Source organism: Fundulus heteroclitus, unplaced genomic scaffold (genome assembly GCF_011125445.2).
Source record: "Fundulus heteroclitus isolate FHET01 unplaced genomic scaffold, MU-UCD_Fhet_4.1 scaffold_375, whole genome shotgun sequence".
NCBI lineage: Eukaryota > Metazoa > Chordata > Actinopteri > Cyprinodontiformes > Fundulidae > Fundulus > Fundulus heteroclitus.
The window spans coordinates 1,813-26,254 of record NW_023396787.1 but is presented as its reverse complement, the minus strand read 5'-3'; the positions used below and the strand labels follow the sequence as shown (position 1 = coordinate 26,254).

Below are 24,442 nucleotides of genomic sequence, written 5' to 3'. Positions count from 1 at the left end.
TGGCGTGCATGCTCACTCATGAATAAACTCTCTCATTTGCTTTCCCCTTCAGAAAACTTTATATTTTTCCCCCTGGTTCATTTTTTTCCCCCCTTCCCCTTTTACCTTGTGGGCACAGCACAGATGCACTAAAAAAAAAGGCAACTTTGTTTGAAAAACGACCCTATGGCGAAGGAGAAGGCGCCTTTTTGTCCTTAGTCTCATTGAGAGTCTTTTGCTATTCATCGGGCTGCTGCAGCCACGGCAGCTAGAGAGGCAATCTTATGCAGATCATACTGAAGGGCTTCATTACCTAGAAGCCAGCTACTTTTTGTTCTCCCTCAAGGGAAGCGCGAATGAGAGAGCATTAGCTTAGCAAAGGCAAGCGACGGGCAAAAAAAATAAAAAATTAACCACTAAAAAAAAAAAAAAAAAAAAAAAGAGGTAGAGGGATGGAGGGAGAAGTTAAAGAAAAAAAAAAGATGAAGCGGTGCATGTTTGAGGTTGGGGTGAGTTACAAAGTGTATGACTCTGGAGGCTCCACCGGGGGAAACTGACACCTGAAAAAAAAAAAAGCATCTGTACATCTGCAGCTTCAATTCGGCTTTGTGCTAGCGCAGAGAAGGCTAAGCTGTCACATGTGCACGTGACACAGGGACGCATGCAGGGTAAAAAAAAAAATATCCCACCCCCTCCAGGGGCTCTAAAGGGGTCGTATTATTACTGTGTCTGGACTAAGAGTGATGATTTTCCTCCATGCATAATTTAGAGCTACATTGAGTAATAAATAACATTTCATGACTTAGTAATGCAGATATGTGTAATGTGAAGCATGTATGTGACTGTTATGTGTTTAAAAATTGTTCTGTTTTAGAGAGCTTTGCAAAAGTATTCAACCCATTTCACATTTTGTCAAAGTACAATTTTGTGTCATAGGTCAACAAAACCCACATTGTTGTCTGATTAAAGCAAAATAATCCCAAGTATTCAAAGCTCCCCACAGACTCTCATAAATATCATGAACATGAAAATGCTTTGATCTAAACCGGTCTGTTGTACAACCGGCTGTATGTTTAGGATTGTTGTCCTGCTGGGAGGTGAACCCCAGCCTTCAGTCTTTTGCAACCTCAGACAGACTGTATGTAGCATCAGTCTAACTTCCCATCAACTCTGACCAGAGTCACTGCTGAAGAAATCCTCCCCACATCATGATGCTGCCACCACCATGTTTTACCCTGGGCTTGGCATGTTCAGGGAGCTGCGCTCCTCGTTTTCCTCAAAACAAAGTAGCAATTGACACATGGACCAGAAACTTTCGTTTTTTGTCTCATTTGACCAGATCAACGACTTCTGTGCCGCATCCCCTACATGGCTTGTCGGAAAATTGAAAATGAGACTTCGTACGGCTATCTTCTTGCCATATTTGTAAAACGCAAGACTAACAGATGTCATGTCAACAGATTCTCCCACCTGAGCTGCGGATCTCTGCAACTCCTCCACATGTACAATGAGCCTCGTGGCTCCTTCACTGATTTTTGCTGTCCTTTGTGCTTAGTTGGACAGCCGTGTCTTGGAAGGTTTGCCATACACTTTAGCAATACCGAATGGTGATTTCAAAATCTGCGAGATGTTCAAGACATGTTTTTTTATGATCTAACCCATCTTTGTGCTGGGTGCGTTTCTTTGTCTTTCAGATGCTGTTTGTTCACTAATGTTGTCTAAAGAAGCTGTGACAGTGGAATGACGCTGGGAATCCAGACCATATGATGAGTTTTGCACAAAGCTGTGCTGAATTAGCAGCCTATCATGGTAACATGCAAAGAGAGTTAAGATAGCAGGACAAGGAGAGAGTGGCTAATAAGAGAAAAAATACCTCGGATACAAACAGAGTTGAACAATCCTGCATGTTCAACACACACACACACACACACACAGAATGGTACCCGAACACACAAGAGCAGAAGCTCAGATACCGTTGCCAAATGAGGTGAGATAGATAGGAGTAGTGGGTTATTTACAGAAAAACTCCAGCGTGTCAGTTAAATCCTCTCTGCCTCGGAGGCATCCCCATTTAGCACAGCCACGGCGAATGGCGGGCTGGCACGCAGGCGCTGGCTGTCAGGCCTAAGAGAGTCCGAGCCTTGGCCAGGTCCACCGCTCTGACCTCCGCTCACCCCCGCGCCGCCCCAGAGCCACCCACCGACGTAATCACAGCCGCGTTCTGAAAGCGTCCCTCCCCAGCCCGGGGAGCCGGCTCATCAGATGCGCTCCAGCTCACCAACGGCCCAGCTGCCCACTGTGTTAAAGGGCCAGGAGCCCCCTGCCACTCAGCCCATCTGCCAAGCTACAGACCAGAGTCGAGGATCAGAGAAGAGGGAGACACAAACACCAGAAACCCACTCTCTTAGCCCTCGGTCCAAAGCTCAGCGGAGAAATGGTAGATAAAAGATGCACTATAAATGTTGCTCTCGTACTTGTGGGCTGCTGTGACCCTGAAATACTGCAACGGTTTACTCAAGTTAAGCTGCTTTTAATGCACCCAGACTCTTAGATTCTGCAAGGCTGACACACACACACACACACACACACACACACACACACACACTGAAGATGTGCAGAGAGATCAGGATAAAAACAACAATGTTCCTCGGTATATCAGGGCAGCTTTTATTTATAGAACATCTGGCTCAAGTGAAGCGTGAAATGGTCTGAAAATATCTCAGCTTTTCCACTATTGATCCAAAACACAGAGCGCAGCGTGTGAAAACACAAACCCCACAGACAGACAGACATGGCTTGCCTTCCTGATTCGTCTGCTTGTCTGCTTTCTGGGCTGCCTCCCTCCAGTGAACCACCCCTAGAAACAAATGGCCCCAGGTAGAATCCAGTAAAACTAATTACCTTCAAACATTACCAAGCAGACTCCATGGGGACACTGGAGGAGCTGCGAGGCTCAGGTGGGAAAGTCTATTGACAGCACACCTATTATTCATGGGCTTATAATAGTAATATAGAAATACGGCTTTTATTGGAAACAAGCAAGACGGATTCCATTTCCATGAAGAGGACAGCCAATATTTGCACGAGGGTGCTCTGGCCAGATGAGATCAATTTTGAACATGTTTAAGCAAACCTTAATGTGTGCAGCACAACTAACAGTGCTTAACACTCTGGATAAAACATACCCATTCCAAAACAAGATAGTGGCAAAAACAATGAAGGAGAATTAATGAATAACTGGAAGAAAACACGTTAGAAGCTGTAAAACACTTAAGATTGGGGCAGGAAGTTCACCTTCCGCCAGGAAAGTGAGCGGAAATGTACCGCCAGTGCTACAACTGGATGGTTTACTGTAGCTCAAAACAAATTCACAAATCTAACCGGACCAGATTTGAGATATATTTTGCAAAAATAAATTAGCAAAAATGTTAAATTGGCAAAGCTGGTAGAGACATCCAGATCTATTTTGATGCAACAGGCTAGCCGTAGCATCGTATTCAAAGCTTCAAAAAACAGTTAGATAAGTAAAACAGCCCCTCAGTAACTTCAGTGTCCCAGAGCAGCACTCTACCAGTTAAAAAGGTTCTTGTCTGAGGGTGGTTTCAGATTACCCTGGGATTGTTAAGGGGTGGGTTTATGTGCTGCAACCGATTGTTCAACCGGAAGTTGTAATTGTGGAAGAGAGCAGTAAACACTGTTTCAAGTTGGATATATTTTCTGTTTGAAGGTTTATTATGTTTTTAGGCAAGAAGGTAGCTGTGTAAGACTCACAATATCTGCTCAGTTTATGGAGATGCTTGATTGCAGTAGTGTTCCGACGTTTCTGGATGTTTCTATTCCCGCTGCATTTACAGCCTGCCTGCCTCGCCAGCTGTCAGCTGACTGAGTGGTTGAGGCTCGCTATAACCGGATAAACACAAATATGATTCAGTCAAATGACAGTTTGGTTTATTTCAGTGTTTCATTTGTCACTGAGCAAATCCGTTTGGCTGAGATTAAAACCGGATAGTTTTCTTTAACTTTAACTTATTTTATGGCATTCTTACGCTGTACGATTTTACCAAGACTACTACATGACACACCGAGCAACCTGGATTTAATAATCTTTGGCATGACGTCAAGTTTGATGTCTGTATATTGTAGGATCATCATTTACTGCTAAATCGCTTATGACAAACGACAATAAGCAACTTCATCAGTGTGTGCCATCCACCCACACCACCAGCTGGATTTAATATGAACAAACAAAATCAGCTGTTCGGCTGCATGCTCTAGTCTTCAATCCCAAATCCTTCCAAAACTACACCACCATCAAATAAGTTTAATAAAAAATCCAGTAAGTTCTCCTTGGATGAATCTGTTTTATCAAATGTCAATGTCCTTTCATAAATAATGCAGAAAGAATTTCAGCAAAATTCTCCAGTTCAGCCCATCAAAGTCTGCTGCAAATCTGATCAGTAAACATTGGTCGAAGCAGCTGTCACACTCAGATATTCATTCTAAATATTTATCCCAGGTTATCTTTGGTCGAAAGACGCAAACCACTGCTGTACTTGAACCAACAAAAGACCACAGATTTAGAGCCGCGACCAAAGATTTTTCCACAATTTTCCTACAGTCCCCCTCCTTCATAGCAAAGTGTATATCAAGGGGGAAAAAAAACACAACAGCTCCATTATAACAAGTCTCCGTACCTCACACTGTCACAGTTGCAGTAGTGACAGAAGTCTACTTTACACAAGGTTCGTATTTAAGGGTTAAGGTTTCTTATTACTGCCACTGGCTGGAAGGGAGGTGTAGTGCAGTTCTCTTCAAAACTTCTCCTACATCATTGAGCTGATTTAAATGAATGTTCTGCTGTGTTAGATACTGTATGAAACCACAGGTTGCTGGAGCTGCTGAAAGCAGTTATTGGGGAAATAATAGATAACTCGCTGACACCGTGGATGTCACAGATGTGGCATATATAAATACATAGTTATCTCAGGGCAGCATGTACATGTGGATGAACTTTGGAGTCTATGCTATTCCACAGTCTAACAGCTAATGCCCAGTGGTGACACGTATGGCTCCTTTAGGGGTGTGTCCTTGATGATCTATAAGAAGCTGATGTAACCCTCATTCCAGGCTCTATTCCCATTCCTATTACCCACGTTGGTATTATAAGGACTCAGCTGACATCTGTAACCATTCCTCTGGCTTGTTTAGATTGTTAAGTGTTACAGTATAGTTTCTGACTCGAGAGTCATTTCTTACTGTTGTAGTATTCGATGTATTCCTTTGTGTGATCATTTCTTCAGGGTAAAAGAACCAGAAGGGTGTCCAAACATCGACTGGGGGCGGAAACAGTAACAGCTGTCTTTCACAGCAGTGGAAATAGAAAGCACACACATCGTCCAGCATTGATTTTACCTTTCTAAAAAAAAGGTCTCAGGTATTTAACTCCCAGCACTTTGGGTGGAAAAGGAGCTCCTGTCAGACAGTCAGTCTGCACAATACAACTGAGATACTCTAACGAGAAAACCTAATGGGGAATTTATATAAACCTCTCTCCATCTACTTAATTTGGATCAGCTGATTGGGACACATCATTAGATGTGTTCTTCTTTTGACTGAGCGCTTTGGGAGGTCTGTCAAATAATGAGGAACATCAGGGTGGTTGTTGTTAAAAAAAATCTTTATCACAAATACAGAACCTGACAAAGGGCACCGGTGAGGGCTGCACTACTACTATTACTATCATTTAATGTTTTTTTTTTTCCTTTCTTTGATTTCTTGCAGCATTGCTCATTTCTGCAGTTGGCGCCCTGGACATCTGGCTATGTGACCTATTCCAAGAATTGGCTCTGGAGACAATCTCTAAATGACTTGCAGCTGTAATTAAAGTGAAGGATGGTTCTAGCGAGTACAAGCTCACTGGTGAGAGGAATACACGTATAAACATTTACATTATCACATTTGTGACTGCAAAAATGATGGAAACCCTTGTCTCTTTTCCCTACACTTAACAGGTTTGTGCTACTTTGTGTAGAGTAAAAATGTTTTTATGCAGTAATACAACTGTATCATGAGTAATATAAGTGAGCTTTCTGAAGCGTGCTGAAAGCGGGAAACATGTAACTCTGATAAAGGTCTGCATCTCGCTCATTTCCATACGTCGCCCCTTGATCAAGTCCGCTCATTCATCGTCCAAATCTGTGATGACAAGCCTTTACTTATTTTCTCAGCTGCCGGTGGTGATGAAACCATAATCAGAAACATCATTAAGATCCTCCGTAGACAGCCGCGCCTGTTAGTCCTGTTACCCGCACCCATAATAGCTCTGAAAATGCAAATCAACTCCAGGTAATCTATTAATGTCACTTCGGTTTAATGTTTCCGCTCCAATTTAGCAGTTCCTGACACTTTTGGCAAGGATCCGCGCTTCAGTGCAGGTATTCATTTTGCCGTGGTTTCAGGGAAGGGAGGCTCACGCGCGGGCAGGGGAGGGGTGTGCCATCTGTCCGCGCGCCCGCTTATTAATCGGCCTGATAATGAAGCACGCTTCCAGCCCAACACTCCTGGGGCATCTCTCGCGTGAGTTTTACGCAGCAGAACAACTTTTACCGAGTTTGCATCGCTGCAGAGCAATTATTGTCATTCGCACCCCCCTCTTAGCACGCCGAGGAGGGTCTAGCGACCTCTCCCTAATTACCTGAAGCATCACTTCCAGCCGACTTTGTAATTTCCATCTACATCACAACCCACTTGTTAGCTGCAGACGGTGGCAGAGCCTCATAATTCCGGCATATGGTCTACAAACATACAAGGGAATTTGTCAGCTTGTACTGGCCTTAAAGTCGAAGACCCCATTAACGGGGAAACAGGATCCACTAATCCTGTGAGATCTGTGCAATCAGTGCGAAAGAAACACATTAATATCACGGAGGGGCCTCGCCGCCGTAAGCAATAAACTCGCTTTAACTGCAGTGACACTGAAGCATAAATATGAAATGAATATATTCACACAGCTAACAACATTGGCTAGACGCGCAGAGATATCAAATACTAATCAGCTGGGTGGAAATAAATGGAGTGTTTTTATTTGCCTGAAGATTAGATGCAGAGAAAATTACCTAAACCTTGGATTTCTAAAACCCACAAAACAAAAAAATGAAGCGTGACAACCTGGAAAAGTAATTAAAAGCTGTACTAATTAATTTTTTTTAACCAATTTAAAAGGTTAAATTATCATGTGGGATGTGGGTTTATCCTTGGTAGAGGCTTCTCATTGAATTATGAAAAGCCCCTTATTTGCAGTGTGGAGGAAAATAAAGGCCGATGCATAAAAATACAAAGATGTGAGGATATCCCATTTGTTTTAAATGAAATACAGAATGTCACAAAAGTGAATACATGCCTCATGTACATTTTTAGTGTAAAGTAGACAGTGTATACCTTGTATAACAGTGTCAATTTGCTGTCTCTTAAAAATAACTCGACACACATTACAGTCCATACCACAGGCAAAAAGGAAGCTCAGCCCCGAGTGAAAATGTACAAATTGTGCCCAGTTAGCAATGTTTCCTCCCAGGTGTCATGTGACTCGTCAGTGTCACAAGGTCTTAGGTGTGAACGGGGAGCAGGTTTGGTAGATCTGGTGTTATTGCTCTCACACTCTCTCCTGCTGGTTACTAGGAGTTCAACATGGCACCTCATGGCAAAGAACTCTCTGAGGAAGTGGAGAAAAAAAAAGTTGCTCTACATAAGGACGGCCTTCCTGCTATGTAAGACTGCCAACACCCTGAAACTGACATCAGTAGCCTGACTGATGTCTGTGGTCTGATGATAGATACCAAGATGAACTCATTTGGGTCAGATGGTGTGACATATGTAGCAGCAACCAGGTGAGGAGTGCAAAGACTAGTGTGTCTTACCTACACTCAAACATGGCGGTGGAAGTGTCATTGTTTAGGGCTGCATGAGTGCTGTCAGCTGTGAGGAGCTCTAAGGAGATAGGCACCAGCAACACCCGTGACCCCATGAGGGATTAAGCAGGTCAGAAAATGGATGGATGGATGGATATTGCAGATTTCACTCCTGTTTAATTCTATGGTAGGCCTAATGTCTAAAGAGAATTTAAAATTCTTGCTTTTCTGTTTGCTTTTTTTATGATTAGAATAGAGGTTTTTATAGATCACAAATTAGGTTTTCAACAATGTCCGTTCACTGTAGAATAATTCTAACTCTATGTTTTAGTATAATTATTTTAGAAACTTAATTATACGGATTCACACTCAGTCTAGACACATTAAACCTTTGTTTTGGTGCTGAATGTAATTTACGAAGCAGATGACAAATTTATTAGTTAGCCGGTTCTGTCATGTTTTTGTAACCTGAACCCGAACACACCACACACAGAGTTAAATTTTAAGTGAGTTTATTGAAGAGGATGAATGGTGGATGATGATGACCAGAGTCCAATCCAGACTGGAGCAGGAGGCAGTTAATGGTTAGAGCTGGCAAACATGATGGAACCGGAGCATGGAGGTGGCAAGACCAGCAGCACAGCAGAAAGGAGATGGGAAACCAGAACCACAGCAGGATAAGCAGCACGACTGGATGAATACTTGCAGGGCTGGAGTGTAAGCAGGACCAGGATAACAGCAGGCAGACGATAAACTCAGGCTGGACAAGAACAGGACAAGATGAGCAGAGGAACACAGAGGTAACAGTACGGTCCGACAGGGAAGAGCTAACTGAGGAAGGTTTAAATAGTGATGACAGGTGGAAAGAGTCCTGGCTTGATTAGTGGCTGACAGGTGTAGGTGATTAGTGGAGCATGGAATCTGGAGCTGTATGGGAGGCTGAGAGTGCCCTGAAATGTCCATGGTGCAGCAGGCAAGGCTGCACCATGACATCACCCCCCCCCTTAAGGCCGGCTCCAGACGGCCAAAAGAAACACAACAAAAAAAAACGACCCACCCAGGGTGGGTGGTGGGAGGCTAGGAAGGAGGGCCAGAGTCAAAACCAAAACTACCCCACCAGGGCGAACCAAAAATAAAGAGAAAACGTAGGCAAACAAAAAAACCTCTACACTACGCTGGCAGGCAAAACCCTAGGAGACGCTGGGGGAACTAGAGGACGTACTAACACGCCAGAAAAACAGAAAAATCAAAACACCAGGGAAACAGAGAAACTAGGAGGATTCAGGAGAACTAGCAAAACAGGGAAACTAGGGGACATAAAGCGTAGGGACCTAAAGGGCGCCGGAACCCGTCCTAACGCAGGAACCCAGACACACAGACACTAAGGGGATAAAAACAAAAACTTAGAAAAACAAATACAGAACTAAGACCGGAACTACAAAACTTGACAGGGACTACAGTGCAAATACAAGAACTACAGGGCCAAGACGAGAACTACAGGGCTAGGACTGGAACTACAGGGCTAAAAAACATAGGTGAACTACAGGGACAAGGAATAACAGGGGAACTAGGAGGCAAAAACAAAAACTAGGGAAACTCAAACCAACAAAAGCAAAAGAGCATGAAACAGCTCAGAACCAGGGATCCGAAGTCTAAATGAATGCGAGGACCAAGGAGCGCTGAGATTAAAAAGCGCTGGGCAAAGGAATCCAACCAAGAACTGGAAAACCAAGGCAAAACTAGAAAATTCAAAACAGAAACTAAAAAATAAATAAGTAGAGCAAAACTGGAAAACTAGGGCTGGGGTAACACAAGGAAAGACTTGCTTTAGTCTTTCCTTGACTAACTAGAAAATCAAAACTAGGAAAGGAACAAAACACTAAAGCAAAACTATAAAATTTAAGCAAAACGAGGAGACTAGGACAGGTACACTAATAACTAAAGATAGAATAAGGACACAAAAGCAAAAACTGGAAGACTAAGGTAAAAAAAACTAGAATTCTAAAGCAAACCCCGGAAGACTAAAGGCAGACCTAGAACACTAGAACAGAGCTGGAAAAACAAAAACAAAAAAGAAACTCAAGTACTCTAAGGAAAACAAAGAACCCCCTAAATAACTCTAAAACTGAGGAATTCTACATAACTCAAAACTAAGGCAGAGCTCGAACAAAAAATAAACAAGCGCAGGCCTTAAGGGCGCAGGCTAAACGGCTACTAAGCCACAAAGAGTCCTCGAGGAGGTCGACCAGGCCGAGGCAGGTGGCGGAGCAGCACCGCCCGTCTAAAACCTCGAGGAGGGCGGCCAGGACGTGGCAGGCGGCGGAGCAATAGCGCCCGATCGAAACCTCGAGGAGGGCAGCCCCGACGGCGGGACAGCCAAGTCCAAAACGGGCGTCGTGGCAGACGACCCCGACGTGGCAGAGTCAGATTCGGGCGTCGCGGAGGGCGACCCCGACGAGGCAGAGTCAGATTCGGGCGTCGTGGAGGGCGACCCCGACGAGGCAGAGTCAGATTCGGGCGTCGCGGTGGGCGACCCCGACGAGGCAGAGTCAGATTCGGGCGTCGCGGTGGGCGACCCCGACGAGGCAGAGTCAGATTCGGGCGTCGTGGTGGGCGACCCCGACGAGGCAGAGCAAGACGCGGGCGTCGCGGTGGGCGACCCCGACGAGACTGCAAAGTCAGGTGTGGCCAGCGTTGGAAGAAGACCCTGGAAGACACGGGGCTACCGACTAAGGGCGGCGCCACGCCACCGGACATAGGACTACAGGCTTCAGAGGTCACAGGGCTACAGGCTACGGAGGTCACAAGGCTACAGGCTACAGAGGTCACAGGGCTACAGGCTACAGAGGCCACAGGGCTACAGGCTACAGAGGCCACAGGGCTACAGGCCACAGAGGTCACAGGGCTACAGGCTACGGAGGTCACAGGGCTATAGGCTACAGAGGTCACAGGGCTACAGGCTACAGAGGCCACAGGGCTACAGGCCACAGAGGCCACAGGGCTACAGGCCACAGAGGCCACCGGGCTACAGGAAACTGGCGGCGCTGGGCTACAGGAAACTGGAAACGCTTGGCTACGGGCTTCAGGGGACGCCTGGCTACAAGCTACAAGAAACGCCTGGCTACAAGCTACAAGAAACGCCTGGCTACAAACTACAAGAAACGCCTGGCTACAAACTACAAGAAACGCCTGGCTACAAACTACAAGAAACGCCTGGCTACAAACTACAAGAAACGCCTGGCTACAAGCTACAGGAAGCACCTGGCTACAAGCTACAGGAAGCACCTGGCTACAGGCTACAGGAAGCACCTGGCTACAGGCTACAGGAAGCACCTGGCTACAGGCTACAGGAAGCACCTGGCTACAGGCTACAGGAAGCACCTGGCTACAGGCTACAGGAAGCACCTGGCTACAGGCTACAGGAAGCACCTGGCTACAGGCTACAGGAAGCACCTGGCTACAGGCTACAGGAAGCCTTGGGCTACAGAGTTCATGAGACAGCGGACTCTCCTGGGTCTCCACATCTCTGGCAGGTGGTAGACTCGCCTGGGTCCCCGTATCAACGGTGGACGGCGGACCCTCCTGGGTTTCCGTATCAACGGTGGACGGCGGACCCTCCTGGGTCTCTGCATCACAGGCAGACGGTGGACCCGCCTGGGTCCCAGCGTCAATGGCAGGCGGTGGACCCTCCTGGGTCCCCGCGTCGATGGCAGGCGGTGGACCCTTCTGGATCCCCGCGTCGATGACGGGCGGCGGGCCCCCCTGGGTCCCCGCGTCTCTGACAGGCGGTGGACCCTCCTGGGTCCCCGCATCAACGGCGGGCAGCGGACCCACCTGGGTCCCTGCGTGTCTGGCAGACGGTGGACCCTCCTGGGTCCCCACGTCTCTGGCAGGCGCCGGACCCTCCTGGGTCCCTGCCTCGATTGTAGGCGGTGGACCCTCTTGGGTTCCCGTTTCACAGGCAGACAGTGAGCCCACCTGGGTCACTGCGTCGTAGGCCGGACTAGTGTGCTCGAGACCCGCGTCGGACACCGTAGTGGCGTGCTCTGGGCCCACGTCGGACGCCGGGCTGGCGTGCTCTGGACCCACGTCGGACGCCGGGCTGGCGTGCTCTGGACCCACGTCGGACGCCGGGCTGGCGTGCTCTGGACCCACGTCGGACGCCGGGCTGGCGTGCACTTCACCCACGCCAGACTGCGGGCTGGCGTGCACTTCACCCACGCCAGACTGCGGAATGGATACTGAGTCTTTTGCTGTGGTCTGAGCAGGAACTGAGTTTTTGGCTGCAAACTGAGCAGGTACAGAGTCTTTGGCTGAAACCGGCGGCGGAGAAACAGGGTTCTTGGCGTCGGAGGCATGGGTGAGGTGATTTGGGAGTAGGTCATCTCTGTCTTCATAAAAGAAGTCCCATAGCTGGGTCTCGGGGATTTGGGGCGCTCTGGCCAGATTCTCCTGGGCAGCCACAGCGACCACACCTGACCAACTCACCAGGGAGAAAGAGGTGACGTCGGACCCCGTTGGTGCTGTTGCAATTGCAACATCAGGCTGAGCCTCAGGGAGCGCTGTAGTAGAGATCCGGTGCCGGCGATCCCTGCGTCTACGTCGGGAGGAGCTTGGTACCGAGGGGTTGGCTGCTGCTGGTGACAAGACAACGGAGGATCTGGTGGGCTCGGCCTCGGCAGGAGCTGCAGTGACGGCTTCAACAGCAGCAGCATCGACCGGTGCAGCAGAGGTAGAAACGGCAAAAATGGAGGGAGCAGCAGCGGTGTCAGCGAGAGGAGCTGAGATAGGATCTGCGACCGGGAGCATGGTGGGCTCAGCAGCAACAACGGCAGGATCGACAGGTGACGTGGAGGAGGCATCAGCGCAGGGAGCAGCAGCCGAGGTGGACAGGCTGGCGGGCGGAGGTCTGGGTGGAAGCGACCTGCCATAGAGCCGGGCAAATGCAGCCTTCTCGCTCCATTCTAACTCCTCCATCAGCCCCGTTGCCTTGAGGAGAGGGAGAAGCTCCGTCTTGCCCTTCAGCAGGTTGCGAGTCTGAACCAACGCGTCCACCTGCCTCCAAGGTGGACTGAGTGTGGCAACCTGAGCCAAAAGTTCCCGGAGTTGCTCAATCAGATGCTCCGCGTTTCTCTGTAGAACCTGCTCCACTGTGCTGTCGTCCGGAAGCAGTTGAGGATCCATCCTGCTAGCTCCTGCACAGAAGCTCTGTGTGGGTGTCGGGTTCTTATGGTCGGACCGTTCTGTCATGTTTTTGTAACCTGAACCCGAACACACCACACACAGAGTTAAATTTTAAGTGAGTTTATTGAAGAGGATGAATGGTGGATGATGATGACCAGAGTCCAATCCAGACTGGAGCAGGAGGCAGTTAATGGTTAGAGCTGGCAAACATGATGGAACCGGAGCATGGAGGTGGCAAGACCAGCAGCACAGCAGAAAGGAGATGGGAAACCAGAACCACAGCAGGATAAGCAGCACGACTGGATGAATACTTGCAGGGCTGGAGTGTAAGCAGGACCAGGATAACAGCAGGCAGACGGTAAACTCAGGCTGGACAAGAACAGGACAAGATGAGCAGAGGAACACAGAGGTAACAGTACGGTCCGACAGGGAAGAGCTAACTGAGGAAGGTTTAAATAGTGATGACAGGTGGAAAGAGTCCTGGCTTGATTAGTGGCTGACAGGTGTAGGTGATTAGTGGAGCATGGAATCTGGAGCTGTATGGGAGGCTGAGAGTGCCCTGAAATGTCCATGGTGCAGCAGGCAAGGCTGCACCATGACAGGTTCAGGGATTCTAAGAACGGTTACACGTCAGTTTCTTCTGCCGCTGTCACCATTTTTGTTTCAGATAACAGAAATGCTGCCTGAAACGCCACAAGTCTGTATTAGACGACTGACAAAACAACACGACGTCTCAATATCTCCTTATTTTCTCACTTCAAAATATGACTCTGAACATCAGATACAAGGTGTCAGACTTAAAGCACTTTCCTATTCAGAGCTCATAACAAAAGCTTAGACATACTTCATCAAAGGCTTGCTAATAATTTGTTTTTTTTTCATAGCATTATCATAGATCTAGTTAGGTGGCTTAAGACTAGATGAAGACCAGCTTCACTCTGAATGACAACAGAGTGGAGTGTATATGGGCCTCCGCCCAGGGCCCACATGCACTAACATCACAACAACAAACCATCCTGACCACAGTATGGATGCCTTATACACACTTAAAAACCTTTAAGTAGTTGGCTTTGATAGCGTCTACGGGAATAACACTTAGGAAGAATATCTAGAAGGCTAATGAGTGATTTGGCTACAGATTTGGTTTGGATGTTTTTTTTCTCTTCATCACTCTCTTTTTCTGCTTAAATTATAAGTTTAATATTAATATCAAGGACAAAAAAAATAGATGTGTGAAGCCCCATGACAGCAGATCCAGTGTTGTTGTAATTACTTGCACAGCTTACACACCTTGCCAACTTATATATATATATTTTTTTTTTAAAGTCTCGTTTTTTCTCTCCAAAAATTGAGCTAAAGGCGCAACTGCTGCTGCAAAAAAGAAAAAAAAAAGAAAAAGAAAACTCCATCAGATGGATATTAATTCCTTGTTCAGTGCTTTGCCTCTTTTTGGATAAGAAAAATTGACCAAATAAACTTCCTGCACGCTGTTCAATCCAGGTTAATGGTAGCCCCACAAACCTCCCTGAGACTTTGTTTATGGAAGAACCTCAATCATTTACTGTATAAACCAATTACAGTTACCCTATTAGGTTATAGAAATACCTGGTTTAAGGGGTTATTTTCCATGGTAAGCTTTTTGCCTGATTCCAGAACTAAATTTGATATTACTCAGCTGCTGGTGAGCTTTAGATCTTTAATTTTTTTAAACCAGATTTATTATGCTGGGTTATTAATCTTAATGAATGTCTCCAGTGGAAGAGTAACGCACCAGAATTAAAGCCCTGATTAGTGAAACATCAACAGAGTCTAATAAACAAGGATTATTATTTAATGACCCACTATTCTCTGGCGGAAGTTTTAAAATATTCTCTTCTCTGTTACTAAAATGTTATTTTTTGGATGCATTTGACCCTGTAACAATACTAACAGATAAAAAGAGGAAAAAACAAAAACTTGCTCATAAGAGATCCTATCATAGAATCCCGACTGATAACAGATACACCCGGGCTGCTTACACTAATGACATCTAATTTTATTCCAACAAGCCATTTCCCCTCCAGCGAAGGGGTTGGCCTGCCCCCCCCCACACCCCCCCCTCTTTGTTGCACTGTACTTAGAGAGACGATGTGCTGTACAATGATAGTCACCTCCGTTCTCAGCCATTCAGGAAAATGAAAGTCAGGGAAAAGTCAGAGAAAGCCACACGTCTTATCCGACTAGCTCTTTTAAAGGAAGAACAAAAGGTCTTTCTCCTTCATTTCCCATTAACCTTTATGCTCCTCAGCACACAGGAAACATGGCAACCTCAGTGGCCCATGTCACATATCTCATCCGGCTGTAGGGGAACGCTTCCTTTGGTGGGTGCTGACATTCAATACGGGGTGGGGGGGGTGGGGGTTCTATCTAGCTGTAGTCCTTGACAGATAAAGGTGGTTGTTGATATTTGTCCTGGTCTCGCTGATACCGCGCGGATACACTCTCGATAAGCGCCAAGCGGCTAAGACACTGATGAAGTCTGGAGTGGAACTGACAAGCTCTGTAAGTGGATAACATCGTCAGGAGAAGCAGGCTGTTATGGTCTCGGATTAGATTTTTGATTGTTCTACGCGAGGTGAGTTCCCTCCGAGCAAGAGACACATCGGCCCTCTCGACAGCGCCTGAACCCGGCGTGCCGTCTTTTCCAAACGCGCGCCGTAATTACATTTAAATACTTCCCGCTTTCTCTCGGTGGGGGGGGGAATCGCTCGTGTGTCTGCCGTCGTCACCGCCGCCTATTTTATTCCGGCTCCGCTTCTGGTGGACTTTATTAGTTATCAACGCGGCTCGACGCACTGCCGGTAATCCGCCGAGTCCAACGCGCGTTCTCGATTCAGCCGTGATGAGGAGGGGGGAACGCTGCTGGAAGGAAACTGGTGCTTTATGGATATGAGACGGCAGAGATGAATGACTTTTTTTTTGTTGTTGTTTGTTTGTCCGGAGCGTCTACCCATAACGCCGCGGCACAGGAAAACTTAGCAAGAGGAAAAACTTGTAGCTGAAAGGAAGACGAAAAAAAAAAGAAAAAGACAAGCCTTTCAAGCAAACAACTGAGCATCCGTGAATGTTTAATTAATCAGTAGTGACAAAAGGGAACAACAGTCAACAAAGAGATGCCGATTTCCATTTCTTATGCATTATTCCCGGTGGCAAATCACAGTGCGCTGTCTGTCGACTGCCACTTTGCTCTCTGCCTCGTCTTCACGGTTGCCTCTGCTCGGCGCTGGCAAAAGCCCTCAGAGAGCCGGAGTTCTGTTCAACCCGAGATCCAAAGCCTCGAGCGGCGGGGATCACATAACAGGGTTCAGACAAAAAGGGTTCACTGTTTCTCGGTGTTTACACGGGTTACTTTTACAGCATCTTTTGTTCCTTTCCGCTTCCAACACAGCCGCAGCTAATAGGAAGCAGCCACAGGCGGCGGGAGGAGCCGGAGCTAAATCACCAGCTCCTCGTGCAGCCGACGCAAAAGGCTGCTCCTTTGCAGATGGGATTTACCAAAACAGATTCCATTACATACCTAACACCATCTGCCCTAGCATGTTATGTCAGCCCCGTGACAGGTTACAAGAGGCAGCTCAATGAAGAAAACACAATAACAAGCGCGTAACGCCAGACAACAGACCTCGGCTCTCTCGCCCGAGCTCCTCCAATGTCAAAAGCGCATAAAGACACGCTCTGATCTCCTCTTTGCTGCTGATGGAAACAGTTTTTTTTTTTTCTACAAGACCCCCTGCTGCTCCAGGGTCAGCAGCGAGGTTGCCCTGAAAGCAAAACCACAACAAAATGATCCACTGGCAGGAGTTCTGCCGCTCCTGTATGAGCAACAGATTATCATCACACAGTGGCCATGTACACGCATGAACTCAGTGGAAGTGAGAACGTAGCTACTCCTGAGCAGGCGGTACAGTGGTAGAAGGCAAAGTCGCTCAGCACCACAGCTGGACAGTGGTGCTGTACATCTGTCACAGTACCACCTCTATGTCTTCCCCACAACAACCGGCCATTGTGCCACTGCCAGTAGCAACTTTATCCCATCACATTGAGGACAAATGAGAACACCAGTGAGATTGCAACGTCTGGGTCATACTTGATGGTCTTTATGTGGTTGTCTGACACATCAATATTGACATTTGCCTCAGTAACATAACAGAGCAACAACAAAAAAATTATTTTTTTTCTTAAACTGGGTTTTAGAATCTTAGTCTACATTGAAACCATGATAGCTCAAAGATTGACACAAACCTGAACAGTAAGATAACACGTGATGTGAATCCAAATTTCAAGAGTTTCTATTTAATAGTGGTCTACTATGTTTTTATCTCAATGTTAGATAAACAAACTGGAACTGTACAAGCAATAATGGTACAAGAGCCCTCTGTAGAAAGGTTGGAATCAGTTTATGAGCAAAAAAAGAAGCACTTGTGTCATAATAACCTTTACAATAGTAACATGGTAAGTTCAAAAAGAGGAAGTGGCTCAAGCATTTTACACTCTTGGATCTGGATTAAAGTTACTAGAAAGAGATTTGCAATAAGATAATTTTCAAAAAAAATGGTTAAAAGTAGTAAATGGCTTTTTCACCCCTGCCTGTGAAATCTCCATAGGGTTTGATCCCTGAAAGAATGTGCAAAACAGTGAGATAATCTAGTTAATGTTATCTGAAACTTTGACTCATTTGTTTTAGAAAAGAGGAATCGTCAAGCTGGCAGTGTTTGAGATGCTGTACATAACAAATGGCTTGGACCAGTTACCTTTGCGGAGGTATTTAAAAAAAAAATATGGGTTCAAACCAATAAAGAAATTATTATTTAGTTTATATAATTTAACGTCATTTCACTAAGGATCTAAAGGAAGTTTGGAGTAAAGCAGAGCTGAATCCTACCAGTAGCTGCACACCACTGCTTGGCTGAAGACTACTACCCCCCCCCCCCCCACCCCACACGCACACACACACACACAAACACACACACACACACACACACACACACACACACACACACACACACACACACACAAAAAAAAAAATCCAGATTCACATAGAAAGCAATGTTATAGAAACTGAGAGTCAAAAGAGTCTTGAAGCAGAGCTGCTAACCAAACAGGCTTCGCTCATGGATGAAATCTTTATTTGTTTTACAATTTTTCATGAGAAAATGTAAAACACTGAAAAAGTTTGCTTTTATTCAGTCCCGCATTGCCAGCTATAAGAAAGCAGGCAAGCGAGAAGTCACATTTGAAACTGCTTTTGAATAAAATTGCTAAGATTATAGTATATCAGGAGACATATGTAGCAGATGTCTAAAGGATATTAAAAACATTAACTTTATTTCCGTCTTGATTTGTTCTTAAAATTCTACCTGGTAGTTGGAATTATCTGATTGCAAGTCCGATCCATCAACTATCCATTTCATCAATTGTTTTATTATCTGCTTATCACAGGACAGCAGGTTTGTTTGGAGGTCAGTGGAGCACTGGAGAGGTCACCAGTCCATGAAAGGGCCATTACAGCACAATACCACACAAAAAATACCACGCTCATGTTAAGAGAGTAGTTGAAAACTTCCAGTAGGTCTATCATGCATGTTTTTGGACTTGGGGGAAGAAAATGGTGAGAACCCAGTGAATAATAAATAACATTTTCTTTTGTTTTACATGTCTCAAATGCCATAAAAAAACCTGACTTTTGTGAAACAAAACAAACAAACGAAGATCTACTTCATTTTGGACTTTTCCAATGCTTCTGCAAATTATAAATCAAGCTATCAGTAGCTTATAGCATACACTACCCAGCAAAGTGTTTATTCCTTGACAACCTTTCACATTACATCAGACTTCAAGTTTGTTACATAGACAAACACAGTCATGAAGAAAATCTAAATTACGGCGTTCAAATCTTTTGACACATAAATGTGCCGACGGCATTTCACTTAGGGGTATCAGATTAAAGGAAGCTGAATACATATGAACTTCACAGTGGTCATACATGACAACGTCACGATGTGACTGAATGGGAAACAGTTCCAAGTACTTTTGCAAGACAACATATAAAGTGAATGGTACCTAGAGAAGAATGTATTGTAATCAAATGTGCTGATGACTGCTTCATGTTTGAAACATTGCTGTGAATTTCCCGTATTGCCTTTGTGTTTTTTCTTTATAAAAATAAGCAACGTTTTGGCCACGTTTTGCATTTCTTTGTACATAAGCCGTCTACAGAGGGCCACCTTTTAACTGGGTTTGGATGCTGACCTCGGTTGTATGGTCACAGCACTTGGCTGAGGGTTAAAGTCCAGAAGATTTGATTCCATTCCTCAATCTTGTATTCTCCCTGGCCAAAATGATAATCACAGACAAGCTTGTAAATTAGGCACATTTGTTTCCTCTTGTTCTGATTCTCTCAGTCTTTCTGTCAGTTAGCCCATCAGAGATCAGCCATCTTGGAAATCTCATACAGTGATTTGGCTGCTGTAAGAGGCAAGAGGTTAGAAATAAAAGTCTGTCAACTGTGACTTACCAACCCCAGACATTTCTGGAACGGATGCCCGGTACGGGCCTTCAATGAACTGCGGTGGATTGTCGTTTATGTCCTGGACTTTGATGATGAACTCGGACGGTGGCTCCAAAGGCTCGTCTGTGTCGGCGTTAATGACCTGGGCCGTTAGCGTGTACTCTGCTTTCTCTTCGCGGTCCAGCCTCTTCATGGCGTGGATGTCTCCCGTTAACTCATTGATGGCGAAGATGGTGCCTGCCCCCTCTCCTGCCAGAACATATTTGATGTTCTTGCCGCCGACATCCAAGTCTGTGTGTAGCTGCAAGCAAAAGGCCAGACAGATAAGAGATCATGTTAGGATGGTGTTTGGAGACGTAGATCTGGGGATTCACAAAGGTTAGCTCATCTGCTCGGCTGTTTCAGGAAATTCTTCACCTGAACGTCCCTTAAGCCTTCTCACATTTTGTCATATGACACCATAATCTCTCTTTTTTTCAATTTTAAATGATAGACCGATGCAAATTAGTGCAATTCTGACGTAGAAGGACAAATGTAGGCTTCATAAATCTATTAGAGAATCTTTGTGAATAAAATAAACCATCAGGACCCAGGAAGATACTGGGGATACTGCGGGGGAGAGGTATAAAACAGAGTTAGGTTGTAAAACAATATTTTAAGGTCTTACAGATCTTGGTTCAATCTAATATCAAAAATGGAAAAACTACAGCACAACTGTTTGCTGAGAAATGGGCGGCCACCTAAACTCAGCCTGGGCAAGATGAGGAATAATCAGAGAACGGCTAAGATGTTCATGGTAACTGTGGAGGAGCTGCAGAGATCCAAAGCTCAGTGAATAAGTGACAAGACTTAATTTTCCGTTTAAAGGCCCATGATTTGGTTTCCTGGTGTAAATGAAGGTCTTGGGCTTATAGGTAGGCGGGTCTCTGTTGTAGCCGGTGTTTAAATCAGCCTAATAATGAATGGAGAAGTTCTGCAGAAACCTCCACTTCACGTTCAGTCCAGCAAGTGGCAATAATGAGTAACCATTGGCCTACAGCAAAAGCCTGACCCAAGCCTTATCCTTTTCCTTTTTTTTTTTTTTTTAGACATTAGTAAAATCTCTGTAGGTAGTGGTTAGTTAGATCTAGAACCTATGGAGCATCTTCAGGTCATCCGTTCCTAAATCTTCTATTCTTAGAATGAGTAATTGTACTTCTTTTGCATGGTATTTTTGTAATTTAAAAGGATGATTTAATTTCCTCCTTCCCTATGTTATATCCAGCCTTTCTTTTAACTCTTTGTTAAAAATTTTACTTTTTGCATGTTATTCCACTCCCACTTTGGGTCTCTGCTGCTTCTTGTCCAAGTGTTAAAAAAAAAACTCATCCAGTTGTCTTTTGGCAATAACTAAATGTTTTGTTGCCGTCTACAAATGAGTCGTTTCAAAAACCTTGTGATTATTGCATCACAATTGGTGGGCACTGTTACCTTACCTAGCAACCCTAGCATCCCCCCCCCCCCCCCAACCACCCACCACCACCATCACCACCAACCCAGCCACTCACCCACACTTAATTTTAGAAAAGGAGCACATCAGCTGGCCTTTATGGCTTGCAATGCCTGCTGGAAAGGACAAATGTTTTGTTGCTGACTGCAACAAAGCAACATGTGTCCGTGCACATTCTTCTGGTCAAGGAGAACAGAGCTGTGTGGCTTCATTTTATTTTGGATGGTAATCTCACAGCCAGGAACATTGCCAAGGAAGGACTGTTTTTAGAAAACTACCAGCAGTACACGGCAGGATTTCCCAAAAGATTTCTACTAAAGGAAAGTTTTGTCCCTACTGTTCGTTAGAAATCTGCAGATGATGGACATGTAAGTACTCAATGATATGACTTGTGTTTTGTTCTGCAAGAACATGCTCTGTCATTTAGTCCGAGTTAATACTAATGGCTACTGATAGCCTTGGGTTACCCTGACAGATGTCCCCAATTTCCGAGGAAAGTCCCAGTTTTAGACGACCTGTCCACAGTCCCAGGACATGTCCCTGATTGTAGCATTTGATGAATGATTAAAAAATGTTGAGTCAAGAGTCTTTACGGTGGCTGGATAGACGGAGAGGGTTAGCATGTTGCACATAACAACAGCTGTTATGGTAGCTGGTCGTGCTGGTGAAGGGAGCCGAGTGCCGCCGATGGCCTTTAAACAACAGAGTTATAAGAGCAGAGCGCGAGCTGTTGCCACCAACGGGGAACTGTCCTGTGATATTATGGTATGTGTGAATTCATTCATTTTGGTTTGACTGGGCGGATCCTGGCTGGCTGTGCAGGAGGCTTCACTTCTTCTGCTTCTGGGTCTGACTCAGGGTCAAAGATGTACGTGCATCTGCTGGCAGCCATTTTCACGTGTAAAAAGTCAGAGTCACGCCCAGCTACAGCTTATTTGCATAAAATAAAAGCAGCACATTTTAAACAAGCTTAAAATAGGCCAAAACTGGAGAGAAGAAATCTCATTATCTGAGAATGATGGTGTAAGAGAAACATTATAAACATCGTTTAGTATAGCCCATACACCTATCCTAATATTTAAAGAAAGCATATTAGGTCATCAAAAATATTTCTTTTTCTAGCTTTAGAGTTATACAGTTGATTTATTCCTTCCATTATTCCTTAACTTGTACTCCATTACAGGAAAGATTAAACAATTATTTTACATTTACTTTCAACCAACCTGGCCAGAGTTGTTGCTTTACAACTACATGATTAATTTACAATAACTACTAAACCCTCATTAACACTGTTCTGATGCATCTCAATAATCCAGGTAGAAAAAATCAAATAAGAAAAAAAAGTTAATAAAACATCTGGATTAGTTTTCTTGTTGAAACGTTTTTGTTTTTTGTTGTTTTTTTAATGTAATTTTTCAAACCTTTTTTGGACTGATAAAACACTTATTTCTCTTTTATTAATATAATAATTAGAACACTTGAATATTTACAGCACATGAAAGGTTTTAGTAAAGAAAACATTTATTAGAATAACAAAAAAATAGATTTGCAGTTACAAAGAATGGATACCTTGACTGTCTAATTATAAGAAAATATTATATAAGTAGAAGATGCATAGACAGCGGAGTAGACAGGCAGTGGAGGTAGGTGGAGTATGTAGGCAGGACACAGAGAGGATCCCTTGAGGATTGCATCTGCATCTCCCTCCTAGCAGAGCTGTCAGCATAAAACCCATGAAAAATAACAAAATAATTAAAAGTTAATACTCCAGTTGGGTTTACATGCAAAAGCCAGTCTTAGAGACAATGTGCCTAATTTTTTATTTACCCCGGGAAAGCCCAAGCGAAACTACTGCTCAGTTTGATCATTAATGCCCCGATGTTTCCTACAACCAACTGTGGCAAAATTGCATATAAATAATCACTACATTTTCTAAAATGGCCAAAGCAATCCGCAGAAAAACATTGCATTTTTATTTTTTGGATACTCCTTATAGATATTCTCCACAAACATGCTAAACACTATATATCCGCCATTAGCCGCAGCAGAGCAGCTAGCAGCTAAGGGCAAATCCCAGAAGAAATCAGCTTTACAACAGATTCACAATCCTGGTGAACTGAGTGAACAGATGAAGTTTTGAGGTGTAGGTTCTAATTTAAAAACACCTTAAAAACTACTTCCTGTGATAGATTAAGGGTATAAAATTGATAAACTTGTACATTCACCTCCTTAACCTTCCTTTCTCTTGCTGGCGGCTTAGAGCCTTCCCTTGCTGCACACAACCCTGTCCCTTTAACAATCCTCGGTAAAAGTGAAAAGTCCTCCCTCAGACCAAGGACATTTTTTTCCCGTGAAAAAAAAAACAAAACAAAAAAACCCAGAGAATCTGAAAAATCCCGCGAACATTTGTATCAAAATGCACTTTGGGCTTTTAACACGCAACGGAAAAGCAGCGACGACAATACTTGTCGAAGAATCTCATCTTTTATGGAGGAATGGCATGAAGAAAGCAACTGTTAAAGAAAGTCTGTTCCCATTTGCAGATTGCCATATGCCATGTAAGGGAAAGCACAAAAGGTGCAAAACGGTCTTCTGGTTAGATCAGACCAAACTTTACTGTAGGGCCTATATGCAAAACCTTCTGTCTGCACATCACCCAGGGCAGATCATCGCCTCTGTGGTGGTGGTGGTGGCAGTTTCATAGTGTGGGGAAGTTTTTTTTTTCCATAGAAGGAAAAAAATACTCAAGACTGAGACTGAGGTTCATCTTCCAGAATGAGCCAGAGTTACAACTGATAGATTCAACTGTTCAAATTGGAAACTTGCAGTAAGACTTGAAAGACAATGTTCAGAAATGCCCTCAATCCAGTCCTGACAAAATCAAGAAAAATCGACAAAAAAAAAAATGTCAGCCTGTAGATGTGAAAAGCTGGTAGAATCATACCCCATCAAAAAAGACTTGCAGCTGTATTTCCAGACACAGTATTAAAGCATGGGAGTGAACACAAGACACATTCTTCCAATTTGTCTATATGCATTTAAAAAAACTAACATTGACCCTGTATTTTCCACTTCAAAATTGTTCACTATTTTGTGTTGTTCTCACAAAAAACAAAACAAATAAAAAAAACAGTTAACATATAGTTGCGTTCTTAACGATAACTGTTTTTGCCAGTTTGCTGCACGCTCAGGTAAAACGTTTGACGTGTCTATATGTTGTAGCTGCTGCTGCGCTTCCCTGAAAGAAGTGTTGCCAGGATACTAAACATGGCCCAACTTTGCCTACTCTTAGCTAAATGAGGCCCACTGGGGACAATAGGTTTATAAGTAGCGCAG

At 44.7% G+C, this 24,442-nt stretch overlaps 1 protein-coding gene across 1 annotated transcript in view; it reads right to left on the bottom strand.

The window, feature by feature from the left end:
• Nucleotides 1-19,918, bottom strand: part of LOC105937502 (cadherin-8) — a gene marked incomplete at its 5' end in the record, with an annotated part of 110,046 nt that extends 90,128 nt beyond the window's left edge. Inside the window, 1 exon segment of the mRNA XM_036130708.1 lies at nucleotides 19,624-19,918. Coding sequence (XP_035986601.1) covers nucleotides 19,624-19,918 — 295 coding nt within the window.
• Nucleotides 19,919-24,442: the final 4,524 nt, after the last annotated feature.